Below are 15187 nucleotides of genomic sequence, written 5' to 3'. Positions count from 1 at the left end.
AAAAAAAAAAAAAAAAAAGACAAGAGACCTAGAGCATTTACTTGCTGTGAATTTCTTTACGTAACTCCCTGCAGCCCAACTTCTCCCTTTGCCCGAATCTCCTTCCCTCCCTTCTCCTACATAACATGACAAAGAAAATGAGCTAGAAAAATACTCCAGAGAGGCCCTGACAACAGCTGTGAGGCACCATAGTGAGGAAAGGAGAAGTAGAAGTCCACGTACTGAATAGTGAGACCCCTGTCCTTCCCCTACTCATGGAAAGCTGGCAAAAAAAACCGATCCAGGTCAAGAATCTGGAAGGTTCTACCCTACAGAAGCTCACATACTGACACTGGGAGAATCCCTAATGCAACAGTTATTATCTCCCTAAAGTCAAGCTCGGCACTTGACAAGCCCCACCCATGAATCCAGTGTTCCCAACATGTGTATCAGCGCCTGGGTCTCACCTGAGGACAGATGGCCAAGGATCACCAAACTTTTCAAGAAAGCCTCTGACAAGAAAAGTCAGAGACCAAAACAAATTAAAAAGAAAGAAGAAATCTGGGAGGGGAAGAAAAAGAAACACTACAGAGAACAGAAGACAACTTGAAAGTAACCTACGACAGCCTCAAAGAGAAGTTAGTGAATCCATGACACAAGGACAGGAGGCTTGAGAAAGGCACATTGAGAGAACAAGAAAGAGAACGGGAAAACGTAACAGCAGAAATGTGAAAATCTGACATCAGAGTTGTAAGATAAAGTTGAAGAAATTTCCCAAAAAATAGATAGGAAACAAAATATAAAAAAGAGGATCAGTTCAGAATCCTCTAACTTCCTTCTAAGAAAAGTTCCAAAAAAGAACAAAGAAGGGACATTATCCATGAAATATGACAAGAAAATAATCTAGACATGAAGGAATTTCCAAACTGGAGTCAACAGAATGATCAATAAATTAAAAATTGGGGCACCTGGGTGGCTCAGTTAGGCATCTGTCTTCGGTTCAGGTCATAGTTCTGGGGTCCTGGGATCGAGCCCCAGTCGGGCTCCCTGCTCAGCATGGAGTCTGCTTCTCCCACCCTCCCCCTGCTCATGCTCTCTCTCACTCTCTCACTCGTGTGCGCACGCTCTCTCTCATAAATTTTCTTAATTACTTAATTAAAAATTATCCACTAGAGTACATAACCATGATTTTTTCAGAAAACTGGGAACAAAGAAAAGATCCTTAAACCTTCCAAAGAGGAAAAAACAAATGCAAAAATAGCGAAAGTCAGAATGGCATCAGAATCTCAACAGCAAGCCTGACTTGAGAGGTGAAATGACTTTAAAATTCTGAAATAGGATTTTCACCGAGCAACTGCATGTGTAAAATGAAGACATTTTAAGAGAACGTCTCAAAGATTTCTCTCATACCACTTTCTTTGGGAAGCTACCAGAGAATGTGTTTCACCCAAATAAGGGTATAATCCAAGGAAGACAACACGGGGGCACAAGAAATAGGGGATCCAGGAAGGACAAAGGTAAGGGGACTTCCATGGATGACGGTGAATGAAATTCCAGGCTGAGAGCTGGGAGGCAGGGCTACAGTGACCAGTCCCGGCTGGAACATGGGGACGAGGGCTCCAGAGACAACTAGATAATCTCAGAAGTGCTGAGACACAATACTGTACTATGGGAGAGTCTGGACATAATGACAGCCCTATAGAAAAATAAGTGAATGAACCCCAGGAAAACAAACAGTTGTACAGAAAGGTGATGGTTCAGCTATAAATCACACAGAGTCCTAATAATGTAAACACTGAATATCGATTTAATCAGAATGGTGGTATTGCTATATTGAAATGACTGGAGGAGGAAAAAAAGAGGAAAGAAAGCTAACTTCTATCTGCCATGATAAAAACTGGAAAAATAAGATCTAAAATTGAAAATTCAGAAAGAGTATAAGTGTGTTAACTTAAAAATATAAGATTAACATGAGAAGAAACATTTGAAGGGGTTAAAAGTGGTTCCTTCTGAAGGGTAGTTTCTAAGACTGAGAAGCGGTGAGGCAGAGGTCCTTCTGTTTTTTTGATAAAAGCCATATACTACTTGATGGTTTCAAGTGTTTTAAATGGTTTAATTTGTTTTAAAACTATTTGTTTGTAATACATATATAACATGCACAAACATATGTGCTATACATACATCTGATACATAATGTAGGGCATGTTTAAATTATATTGTATAAAATGTAACAATCAAAATTGAATTAAAAAATATTCCCACAAGAAAATCAGTTATTTTATTTATATTTTTATGTTTTATGTTTATTTTATATCTTAATTGTAACACTCAAGATGGTTAAGACTACATGATCTAGACTCTGGAAATAATTCCAAAAGTTGTAATTTCCTAAGGTCACCACTTTGAAGAAAACCAAGAATTGAAATGTGTATGTTTTAGGGGTGCCTGGGTGGCTCAGTCAGTTAAGAACCCAACTCTTTATTTCGGCTCAGGTCATGATCTCAGGGTCATGAGATCAAGCCCTGTATTGGGCTCCACACTGAGCGGAGAGTCTGCTTGAGATTCTGTCTCTCCCTCTCCCTTTGCCCCTCTCCCCACTCACACATGCGTGTGTGCACACGCTCGCGCTCTCAAATAATCTTTGTTTAAAAAATAAATAAATACAATAAATGCATACATTTTAGTGTGTTTGCTCTAAAAACTGCCCCAGTGTTTTACAGTCAGAAATCAATGACCAGTTAAAACTGATATTTGTTAGGAAAAAATCAAATCAGGTCACAAGAGATGACAAGCAGAACCAGTCAGCAAAGCAGTAACTGCCTGAAAGAGCCAGTGTGATGCCAGAGAGCATGGTTACAAAACATGGAAGTGAGATCATCACCTCATTATGCTCAATACCAGTTATATTCTCACCAGACAATCATGCTCAGATCTGGATCTCACAGCTTGAGAAAGATGCAGACAACTTGGAGTAGATTCAGATATGAGTTAAAGGCAATTAAAAAGCTCAATACTAAGACCTCTGGCAATATCCAAGGAAGCTGTGATTCCTCAGTCTGGAGAGAGAAAGAGAAGCAAACAGAAAGCTTCCCCACAGAAAGCAGAGGGTCTCTGCTAGAGACAGAGCAAGAGTTAACATGCTTAAAATATAAAGGGAAGAATTTAGGTTATATAGAACCTATCTTCAGAGAGTCCTGGTTGCCCACAGTAGAGATAAATTACCAAAGAAGAATGTTATAGTGTCCTTTTTCAGTGATCTTAGAGAGGCAGAGATTAAAAGGAGAAGAATCTATCTCACAGTCTTTCCAGATGGCACACACATGAATGCCAGGGAATAAACTAAGATTTCTTAAATTAGAGATTCAGAAACTACACAATGAAAGGAAAACCAGAATCATGTGTGTTTACGAAAATGTGCCAAGTAAAACACAAAGGCTGCCTTGCTCCCATAAATCCACTGAAAAATTAGGCAGGACTACTTCATTTGCTACATCTAATCTTTAACAACTTTACATTAGTATTCTAACGTTTGCTTAATTTGCAAGCAATATTATGGCTGTTTCAGAGTTAGCCTGAAGTGCTTAACTTTTATCAGTTTGGTATAGTTCTCAGAAATTAAGAAATAAACCACTCAAAATTATTTCATATGGCCCCACCACACCTTAGCTCAGAATTCAGGCTCGATTTCCCACAAACTGAAAAGCTGACTTTGTTCCCTCTTTACCTTCGGTGCTGAGAAGGACATGTGGTCCACTCCCATAACTAAGGCTTTTAATCTTCTTTCCACATAAGGCTTCTAGCTTTTTGGGTACAAGTGTACTCTGGTTATCTCCAGTTCCTAGACAGTTACTATAGTTCAGTCCAAATACAAAGACCTAGAAAACAAATAGTTTTGTCTGAGTCACTTGGCCTAAAGTTACACAAAGGCTCCCTTCTCCACTCTGAAAATAAGACACACTCAAGTTCAGTGTGACAGCTCAGTAGGTAGGAAGAGACTGATCGGATTAAGAAAAATTCAACCCCTGATGACATTAAGTTTTAGAATATTTGGCTATACTATGAAATTCAAAGAGTAGCAGGGGGTTGAGGGGTATTAAATCAAGAAACTGAAAGGAGAGAGAAATTATATCAAAGACATGGTCTTCTTGAATTTCAGGCTCTTTTTATCCCCAACCCTTTCAGAAGATAAGGAGGTAGGCCTTGCTGGGTACATCTGGGATAGTGGTAGGAGAAAAGACTGGAAGGAAAGTAAGGGCCAAGGGGATCTATGGATCTTCCACGGAAATATTTCAAAACAGAGACTGATATGAGTAAATTTGCATTCTGGAAAGATCGGCTGGCCACAACATTTTCTTGGTCTTCAAACTTCACACTTTAAAGCTCGCCCCCTAAAATCACACTCTGGGTTTTGAGAGATTCTTACCTCATCATTGTCAGTAACGTACAGTGCTTCATTGGCTGAGGTGCCAAAGACACATGCTTTCCGAATAGATGCAATTTCTTGAGGTGAGAGCAGAGTGAAGATTGGCCACTTTCCTACATCCACCATGACTCTGGCTTCAAGTAATTCCTATAAATAGGCCAACATCTCTGCTGCAACAAAAAAGATCCCAAGAAAAAAATGAAATAACCACTAAACTAACTTCAAAAAAAAAAAAAAAAGACACTGTGAATAAAAGGAAACAAAACCTAATTCCAAAAGAAAGTACCTACCTTTGGTTAAATGGACCACTCACTTTCCCCAGCAACCTGTCCAATCCTTCCCCTGTGGTCAAACCTGGGCCTTTTTCTGCAATGAGAGGAACAGCTTGCTAGAACCAGTTGTTTGTCTTACCTACTCACAAGTCAGTGCTTATCTGTTACATACTTGCTTATTTGCAACCAGACAGCAGATAATGTTAAGGCTGCTAACTGGATGAAACCAGGGTGTCTCATCAGAACTTTTTCTTTAGGTTACTGAGATAATAAAGTTAAAGGTTACAGTACTAGTTTGCGTAAGACACTGAATTCTTGCTTAGGAGAGGGAGGGCGGGAGGGTATGTGCATGCACATGAATGTTATAACAAATCAGAATCATTACCCCTACTTCCCCACTGTCCTCCTCCAACCCCCAGGATGCACTCAAAGATCCCCATCCCTTGTAGAAAATCACTGCCATACCAAGCCACTGTTTAATGATGGGAATGGGACATCCCTCACGTAAGTCTAAAGTGGCAAAAATATTAAGAAGGACTAGCCGAAAGATATACAGAATGAAACCACAAAATAAAGTATTATATTCTGGTCCTAATTTCTATGACCATGTATTCTACATATACACAGATCAAATTTTATTTCACACTGAAAAGTTATCATATGAACAAGGAAAGACAATTCACCCTAATCTTGTGTTCAAGGTCATGCCTATAACCTTCATGCAAGTAGCAATTAGCTTAAATAGTATCCTATAAAAAGAAGACATAGGTATAAATTTCCATAAAACTCTAAATTTGACCTGTTTAAGGAGTTTTACACAAAGATCTATCCTTGTCATGCCTCCAAGTCTTCTAGGGTTAAAAAAGTATTTCTAGAAATTCCAGGGAGCTGCACAAGCACAAAACCCTACCATGCCAAGTTGAGTTTCCATTCTGGCTCTCACCTCTAGAAACTGAAATAGAACCAGTTTATAAATACAACCAGGGTTTCCTAATGAGGTACAGAACTCCTGAAGTTCCTTGCTGCTCACTCTCTTCTCAGACCTCTAAAAATAGCCAGGAGAGCCAGGCTCAAGACCAAGGCCTTCTGGCCTCCAGCACCTCTGATAACACCTAGAGAGAGCCTTGGGGCTTAGGTATACTTAGCCAAGCCTCAGTTTTCACCATCCAGGGAGACTTTTCCCAACAGCACCAACTTGGATGACAAGGAGCAGATGACTACTATGACCCAAGAATCACATCACATATTCAATTAGCATTAAACACGATCAAGGACAGGCCATTCCCCATCACTCCACAGCCAGACTCCTGGCACAGCATCTGGATGTTCTGAGAAGTGTGCATGTGTGCGTGCCGGTGGGAACAGGTAAAGGATTTGCGGAAGGGTAAAAAACTAATACATAAACATGTTGAAAAATTTTGTTTCAACTGGTATAAAGGGGTAAAGGAAAGTAAGTTTCCCTACCATCCCTCCCCAACCCTCTCCTCAAAGGCAACCACTGTGAACAGCTGTTTCTAATTCCTTCCAGAGATAGCGTATGCTTACAAAAACATTATGTGTATGTGTGTGTGGAAGCCTTTTTTCCCTTACTTAACAGTACATCTTGGAAATCATTCTATATTAGCACATTCCATTACATCAAGTTAACAACTTATCTCCTTCCACTGAGAGACTGTTCAAGTCACTGCTAGTCTTTTCCTAGCATAAACAAGACTGCAATTATTGTCTACATATATTATTGCATATACTTGTCTTTTTTTATACATACATTTATAAGATAAATTCCTAAAAATGGAACTGCTGGGTCAAAGTCTAATTGCTATTTTTTTATTTTTTATTTTTTTTTATAAGATTTTATTTATTTATTTGAGAGAGAGAATGAGAGAGAGAGAGAGAGAGCACATGAGAGGGGGGAGGGTCAGAGGGAGAAGCAGACTCCCTGCTGAGCAGGGAGCCTGATGCAGGACTCGATCCAGGGACTCCAGGATCATGACCTGAGCCGAAGGCAGTCACTTAACCAACTGAGCCACCCAGGCGCCCTAATTGCTATTTTTTAAAGATTTATTTATTTATTTGAGAGTGAGCAAGCACAGAGCAGGGGTAGGGGCAGAGGGAGAAAGAGTCTTAAAGCACCACCCAGGCACCCCAAATTGCTATTTTACCTTTTTAACAGTTATCTCAAATTGTCCTCTACCGAAGTAGTATGCGTACATAAAATAACCACCAATGTTTGGCAGCACCTGGTTACCCACATCCTTACCACACAGTGTATTATCATGGTGTCTTGGTTTTGTTTCAACTTGAATTCCTCCTATGATGAGTGCGGCTGGGCACCATTTAAAAAATAATCACAATAACAGCAACAATAACAACTGATATTTCTCGAACACTATGTGCCAAGTGTGTTCTTAATATTTTACATCTATTAATTCGTGTAAATCCTCACTTTACAGACAAGGAAATGGAGGCAAAGGGATTTTAAGAATTTGCTCAAACCATTAAGTGGCTGAGTCTGGGCCTTGAAGCCACACAATCCAGAATCTGGAATCTGCACGTGCACTCTTCATTTCTTGGCCTCATGCATCATCCTTTTACATAAAGTCCCTATTTTTCCTCCTGGGCTATTGTTCTTTTCTTTGTTCTTGATTTTTGTGTTCTTTGTATGGTAAGATGATTATCTTAAAAGCTCTTCGAGGTAACAAAAAAGATGCCTCCCACCCTGCCCCACCCAAATGGCCTGCCTTGTGTCTCTTACAAAACAGACAAGGAAGGAGTCACAAGAAACAGTGTAAATGTCTATAAGCAGATAGATCAATTCCAAAAAAAATCTAGCACTTTATTTTCCTAGAATATGAACCACATCAAAGTTAGTTCTCAACATGTAATATTGTATATAATATAGAATTTTAAATAAACAGGGAAAAGGGGGGATTTAAATTAGCCAAAAAAATATGATAACCACATTTAAAATGACAACACAAAGGGATACTACCATCATACAATTTCCTGACAACAGTACAATTATTCTGAAGTCAATCAGTCACAGGCCACTCTGCCCCCAAGGGTTTTGGTAAGCTACTGAAAAATCAGGCTTTCATAATGATGGCTTATTATATGAAATTATATATATTTCATAATGATGGTTTATTATATGAACATATTATATATTTTATAATGGTGGCTTATTGTATGAACATATTACATATTTCATAATGGTGGCTTATTTTATGAACTTATTATATGAACCCATTCCTAAATTACTTGAAGCTTTATTTTACAAGATATTTCTCCAAAGGCTTGTCAAATTAAAAGTTAATATAAAACCAGGTCATGTACCTCACAGGTCCACAACCATCATAAAAGCAGAAAGCGTTATCAACAGCCTTGGCATGGTGGAAAAGACAGCGTCCTGAGCACATGTTTTATTCCCAGGTTGGCTTTTAATTAATCAGTGTGACATGCCACCTACCTTCCTGAGCCTGGGTCTCAAAAATCTGTCCTGTAAGATTCTATAATGTTATGTTCAAGATGTAATGAACAAGCTGCAGGGGATTTTGGAACACGTGAGAACAACGGCAGTAAATGCTGCCCAAGCTAAGTAATTACTCCTAGCAACATGATTCTGTTAAGTAAATAAAGACCAGGAAGGAAGACACGAACAGTGATCAAGAACTGTTGCTGGGGGGCCTGGGTGGCTCAGTCAGTTAAGTGGTGGCCTTCAGCTCAGGTCATGATCTCAGGCTCCTGGGATCAAGCCCTGCATCAGGCTATCCGCTCAGCAGGGAGTGTGCTTCTCCCTCTCCCTCTGTGCTCCCCCTCCAAATAAAAACTTAAAAAAAAAAAAACAAAAAAAAAAACTGTTGCAGACACTATGTTAAGCAGCTTCACATAGGTTATTTCATCTAATTTTCACGATACTCTTGTAAGGAAGAAAGGTCATAATTAATTCTTAGCAGATGAGGAGTGGGGCTCAGAGGCAAAGTGACTTCCCAAGGTCACAGAGCAATGAGTGGCATACTCAGGACTCAACCCCCAGCCCTCTGATTCTTCTCACATCAGAGAACATCAGCCCTGTCCCTTCAGTGATTAAACTTCTCCAATATTATTTCCTTCTGACTTTGTCTAATAATGTACACCAGCATCTGTTTTTAAAATGCTTCAAATACAAAAAGACCTTCCCCCCTTAAAATGTGTTTCCTAATATGCCTCTATCTAGATTTGCCTGGTTAAACCTTGTGAATGTCACTCATTCCTTCCTTCCTCTGAAAACCACCAGGCGGCAGGTCCTGGAGACCAAACGCACCTTTGTCCTCAAGGAGCTCACAAGAGTGTACGAGCACAAGGTGCCTCCTTGGGCTACAGACTGCTAAAGCACAAAGTATGTCTTCATTAGACTATGTTCAAGATGAGTAGCTGATGACATGAACAAGGTATCCTCAGAATTCAGACGAGGTTCCCCAAGAGGTTTTGTGGAGGTATTAAAACTCAGCATGTGCTATGTGCTGTAAGGAATAGAAGTCCTGAACGTGGGCATGTGGCGTATCTTTTCCTAAGGCAGTATAATGTAAATGCAAATACCACCACCATTTTCTAATTAACTCAAAATTACCACCATCATCATTACGATTAGATTACTGTGGTGAGATGTTTAATTTCTCCAGTTTCCTGGGGGCAGCAACACCTTTGCTAGCTAATGTTGAGAAAATCATACTAAGTATCATTCTATCAACTTCATATGTTTGACCCTCTACCACATAATTATAAAGTGCGTATACTACTAATCTAAAAGGCTAAAGCAGGTGGAATCACTAGCTTTAATCTGTTATGAAATCTATACCAGACTTAAGAACCACTGTGGCTAACAATGAGTCAGAAATATAAGGACCTATCACAAGAAGAACAGTATTAGGACAGTAGATGTCTTATGACATCTACTCATCTACTAAATTTGCCTAAACATGAAGTAGAAGTATTAACAAATTTGTTCTAATTGTATGGATTACACTTAAAGGTATATAAACATAGTTCAACATCATTTCATTTAAATCATCATGCTTCAAATAATAATATTCTATCAGGAGGCACTACTAATAGGGAAGAATCTTCAAATGGCCTGCTCAACCTAGGCCATCCTGGATAGGCACACACTTTGTAAGTATTCAGCAGTGATTTTAAGGAAGGTAACCCAATGCTTTTCCTTCCATAGTACTACGCATCCCTCAAATGAAGTATCCCAAGGGAGATGCTAACAAAAAGCTAAACTATGAGCTTATTCCCACAAACAAAACAAAACACCCTGCAAAAAACCAAGTGCACCTGTAAGGCTTAGCTATGTTAGAAAACAGTATGTGCTACGTGATTACAATGTTTTAAAATACAATACATACAGATAAAAGGATACATATACACCAAATGTATTTCTCTGGAAAGATTCAGAAGTGGTACTTTCTTTGTACTGTTCAAATATATTCCACATTTCTGTAACAAACACTTTGCGACCGAAAGATAAACAAATATTTTAAATGAAAATAAAAGCTTAGTTATTTGAATTATATATACCCCCTAATTGCTAAAGTTTAAAGAGGTATTCTTTTTTAAATTTTTTATTGTTATGTTAATCACCATACATTACATCATTAGTTTTTGATGTAGTGTTCCATGATTCATTGTTTGTGCATAACACCCAGTGCTCCATGCAGAATGTGCCCTCTTTAATACCCATCACCAGGCTAACCCATCCTCCCACCCCCCTCCCCTCTAGAACCCTCAGTTTGTTTTTCAGAGTCGATCGTCTTAAAGAGGTATTCTTGCCTTAAATTTACAACCTAGGATGGCAGTGTTTCAAGCAAATCTGTAAAATGAGTTATTAATATAAAATTAAATGTAGGAAGTGGGAATGTAAAATGTTACAGGCAATGTAGAAAACATTATGTCAGCTCCTCAAAAAATTAAAGACAGAATTACCATAAGATCTAGCAATTCTATTTCTAGTATATACACAAAAGAATTGAAAGCAGGGACTTGGATAGTCATACACCAATGATCAGAGCAACATTATTCACAATAGCCAAAAGGTAGAAAACCCAAATATCTACCAACAGATGCATGGATAAACAAATGTGGTATCTACATACAATGGAATATTATTCGACCTTAAAAAAGAAATGACTGATACATGATATAATGGGGTTGAACCCTGAGAACATTAGGCTAAGTGAAACAAGCCAGACACAAAAGAACACAATTGCATGACTCCACTTACATGAGGTACCGAGCCTAGTACCTTATAGAGGCAAAAAGGAGAATGACAGTTGCCAGGGACTGGGGGGAGATGAGAATGGGGAGTTGTTTAATGGGTACAGAGTGTCAGTTTGGGATGATGAGAAAGTTCTATGGAGACAGGTAGTTCTTTTTTTTTTTTTTTTTTAAAGATTTTATTTATTTATTCATGAGAGAGAGAGAGGCAGAGGGAGAAGCAGGCTCCCAAGGAGCAGGGAGCCCGATGTGGGACTCGATCCCAGGACCCTGGGATCATGACCTGAGCCGAAGGCAGACGCTTAACCATGTGAGCCACCCAGGCGCCCCTGGAGACAGGTAGTTCTAACAACTGCCTAATAACGTGAATGTTCTTAAAGTCAGTAAACTGTATACTCACAAATGGTTAAAATAATTTTTATGTTATGTATATTTTATCACATTTTTTTTTAAAGATTTTATTTATTTATTTGAGAGAGAGAGTGAGAGAGAGAAAGAGCACAAGAGGGGTGAGCGGGAGAGGGAGAAGCAGACTCCCTGCTGAGCAGGTAGCCCGATGCGGGACTCGATCCCAGGACTCCAGGATCATGACCTGAGCCGAAGGCAGTCGCTTAACCCACTGAGCCACCCAGGCGCCCTATTTTATCACAATTTTTAAAAATCAAATTATGGAGGCGCCTGGGTGGCTCAGTGGGTTAAGCAACCAACTCTTGGTTTTGGCTCAGGTCATGATCTCAGGGTGGCTCTGTGCTCAGTGGGGAGTACACTTGAGATTCTCTTCCTCTCCCTCTGCCCGTCCCTCACACACGTGTCTGCACTCTCTCTCAAATAAACCAATCTTTAAAAAAAAAATAAAATTATGATCCCATGGGTTTACATCAAACCTGCATTAATAAACTAAAAGATTGTATTTTTAAATTAAATATAAAAGTGTTTCAGTCCTAAAAAATATTTTTGAAAAAGTACAATCATAATTCATTAATTCTGTCTTAGGAAGGCAAGTTCAGATTAAAGAAATCCTGAATGGAACATTTCTAAAAGACATATAGCCTTCTTAGAACTTTCCAGCATATACAGCAATTCAAACTAAACCAACTATTTGTTATGATGACCAGTCTTTCTAGGGCTTGATTGATAATCATAAAAATGAGTTGTAATTAGTATGTCCGTTATATTAAATAATCACCTCTGAAGTACTTCAGTAAGATAATCTTTTTTCTTTTTGCAACATTTTTTCTGCCTATTATTTAGGAAGTACTTTCTCATAAAAAGCCTTGGTATGTTCAGCCTCAGCTGTCACTCACTGGGCATTAATAGGTGAATCAATGAGTTCTTGTTTTTTTGCCATATGGAAAGAAAGCAAGGAGAACAGAAATGAGAAATGAAAGCAGAGGATGGAAAAGAGTTTTAACACCTTCAGAGGCTAATATGCCAACTCACTTGGATCTCCATATTTTCTCTGGCACTTGAAAATATATCCCATATTCCCACAGACTTTTTCTGTGTCCACTGGTACTACAGATCAAAATCCCATTCCCTGGATGGCTTTTCCTAGTGACAAGCACTGTCCCTCAGAAAGCTCATGGCATGGAGAAGAAAAGGTTATTTTATTTTACACTCTGAAAGCAAATTTAGTCAAGAGGACAAACACAGACCTTCCAATTTTAGAAATCTACATTTAGAACTAGAAGACTAAAGGAGTAATGTAGCAACCAATCTTTTGATCCCTCTGAGAGCACACTTATTTTCCCTTCCCCTAGGAACCAAGTAACTGTTAAAGGAAGGTTTGCTTTACTGATCTAGCAAAAAATATATTTGAATACACTTACAAAATTTTTAAAAAACAACAGGAAATGGAGAAATCAGTCCAGGAAAACTCTGTTTTTGATAAAATAATGCTCTCAATAACAGGAGAAATTAGAATTATGACTTACAAGCATGGGTCTTCCGCACAGATCCCAACCTTCATTCTAACCAGCATGTATTTGGCAAAAAAGGAGACGGACGCAACCAGTGGGAAAGTACACCTCAGAATCTGTCTTCTGCTGGCCTAAAAGCTTGCTGAGGAAAAGAGGTCAGAATAGTATGAAGAGCCCCGCGGAACTGATTAGCACCAAGATTCTGGCTCTTCTTACGCTGTCAATCTTAGGGCAGGATGTGAGTTTGTATCGTTTCTTATCATGGAGGCGGATATTCTTACAGTAAACATAAGGACTCTGAATGCTGAATCAATCTGTTTAAAAGCGACCTGTCCACGCTTTAGCATACAAGATGTAGCCTGGTACAGGCTATTTGAAAACAGCTGTGTCAAATATGAAAAAAGATTTCTTTTAATTGCAAAGAAATTTATTTAAATTAAAGCACTTACATGTAAGTACACTAGAAATTTCTAATAGAGGTTTTTCCATTTTCATAACTGGATGGGTAATTATTTGTTATCAGCTTAAGTTGCTAAGCTGCCTTACAATAGGAATTTATTCATAGCTAATGAGCTATTGATAAAGTCTAAGATGCCTTACCAAAAAAGCACTACTGTATGATAATGTGAACAAAATAATAGCATATATTAATTCTTCTTCTGACAATGACCCCACATACCAAGAATGCTGGGGGAAATCATAAGGAGCAATACATTCATGGTCCCTGGCTCTGAGGAGATTATGGTCTAATAGAAAGATCTTAGGAACTAGAAACCTAGAACACAAGTATAAGTAGAATAACTATGCAAACAATAGGATACCACATACAAATACATGGTCCATGTGATATGTATCAATGTATAAACGGAAAAAAATTACTTGCACAATAAGTTAAAACTATGTGAAAATGATGTATTCTAGAAAACTGCTACATGAAATCCCAGAAATCAAATTCTTAGTATTCTAGCAGATGATGAAATGAAAGCATTTCCTCAGGGAGGATCACCCAGTTTCCTGCAGGAATGAGTGTTTTTCATAGCTTTCTTCCTTTTTCACCAATGGAAGTTCCTGTTTGAGCACAAAAGATTTAAGTGTGTAGCCATCTTTCTCTATTTTGGGGGACTGTATTTCAATTCTAGTACAACTCTCAAATAGACGAGTTCTAGGGTTTTAGGTAAACTTTGGGGGTGCAACTTCACAGCCTGTCATGTCCTACATCTGTGCTACAGCAAAATAAGTTCAAGAAACTGCTGAAGTTACAGAAGAGCCAAATGTTAGGCTCATCGATTTCTTCCATACTTACTCTGATGAGCTGTTTGAGACTGAACAGATGCTACACCTCTTAGACTCCAAACGTATTTCCAAGGTCCAGACAGGCCTCTAAGATAGACTCGGCCTCAAAACTTTATAAATCAGGGGCGCCTGGGTGGCTCAGTCGTTAAGCGTCTGCCTTAGCTCAGGTCATGATCCTGGGGTCCTGGGATCGAGCCCCGCATCGGTCTCCCTGCTCAGCGGGGAGCCTGCTTCTCCCCCTCCCACTCCCCCTGCTTGTGTTCCCTCTCTCGCTGTGTCTCTCTCTGTCAAATAAATAAATAAAATCTTTAAAAAACTTTATAAATCGGGGCGCCTGGGTGGCTCAGTTGGTTAAGCGACTGCCTTCGGCTCAGGTCATGATCCTGGAGTCCCGGGATCGAGTCCCACATCGGGCTCCCTGCTCAGCAGGGAGTCTGCTTCTCCCTCTGACCCTCCTCCCTCTCATGCTCTCTGTCTCTCATTCTCTCTCTCAAATAAATAAATAAATCTTTAAAAAAAAACAACTTTATAAATCAAAATATACTTTATTTTTTAAAAAAGATTTCATTTATTTGAGAGAGCGCGCGCGAGCATGCGCAAGCGCGCGCAAGCGCACACAAGCGGGGGCGGGGGGCGGGAGGGCAGTGGGAGAAGGAGGCGCCGTCTCCCTGCTGGGCAGGATCCCAGGACCCTGGGCTGGATCCCAGGACCCTGAGCTACCCAGGGACCCCTAAATAAAAATACACTTTAAAACTACTGCACTGGTTCCATGGTATAAGTACTGCAAAGAAGCAAAGTTTCAGAGATTTACTGAGATACTGATATTTTACTGCCCCAGCTGCTAGAATTTGTCACCCACTTCTCTTTTCTGCAAGCTTACCTTACTAGAAGAATGAAGCGGAACGTCCTGAATACTTGACAAATTCCACAAAGACAAAGGGGCTCCGAACCGTGGCATTCTCCAAGAGTTTATGCCATCCTTCATAAAGATGCAGATGAACAGGTGACAAGGTAATCCTCTTACTTTCATTTAAAAACAAACTGAC

At 39.3% G+C, this 15187-nt stretch overlaps 1 protein-coding gene across 3 annotated transcripts in view; it reads right to left on the bottom strand.

Annotated features, from left to right (window-relative positions):
* RCBTB1 (RCC1 and BTB domain containing protein 1) overlaps positions 1-15187 on the bottom strand; it is a 50346-nt gene that overhangs the window by 28269 nt on the left and 6890 nt on the right. Inside the window, exons 2-4 of one of the 3 annotated variants that reach the window (XM_031032075.2) lie at positions 4693-4768; positions 4403-4572; positions 3704-3854 (exon numbers count right to left, since the gene is read on the bottom strand). In XM_031032075.2, coding sequence (XP_030887935.1) covers positions 3704-3854; positions 4403-4528 — 277 coding nt within the window. In that variant the 5' untranslated portion in view covers positions 4529-4572; positions 4693-4768. Of the gene's footprint in view, positions 1-3703; positions 3855-4402; positions 4573-4692; positions 4769-15187 lie in introns of those variants that run through there. The other 2 variants (XM_031032077.2, XM_081815441.1) reach the window with 2 other exon arrangements.

Source organism: Leptonychotes weddellii, chromosome 3 (genome assembly GCF_054177405.1).
Source record: "Leptonychotes weddellii isolate Sample4059 chromosome 3, ASM5417740v2, whole genome shotgun sequence".
NCBI lineage: Eukaryota > Metazoa > Chordata > Mammalia > Carnivora > Phocidae > Leptonychotes > Leptonychotes weddellii.
The sequence above is the reverse complement of the archived record's forward strand: the minus strand, read 5'-3'. Positions and strand labels throughout refer to the sequence as shown.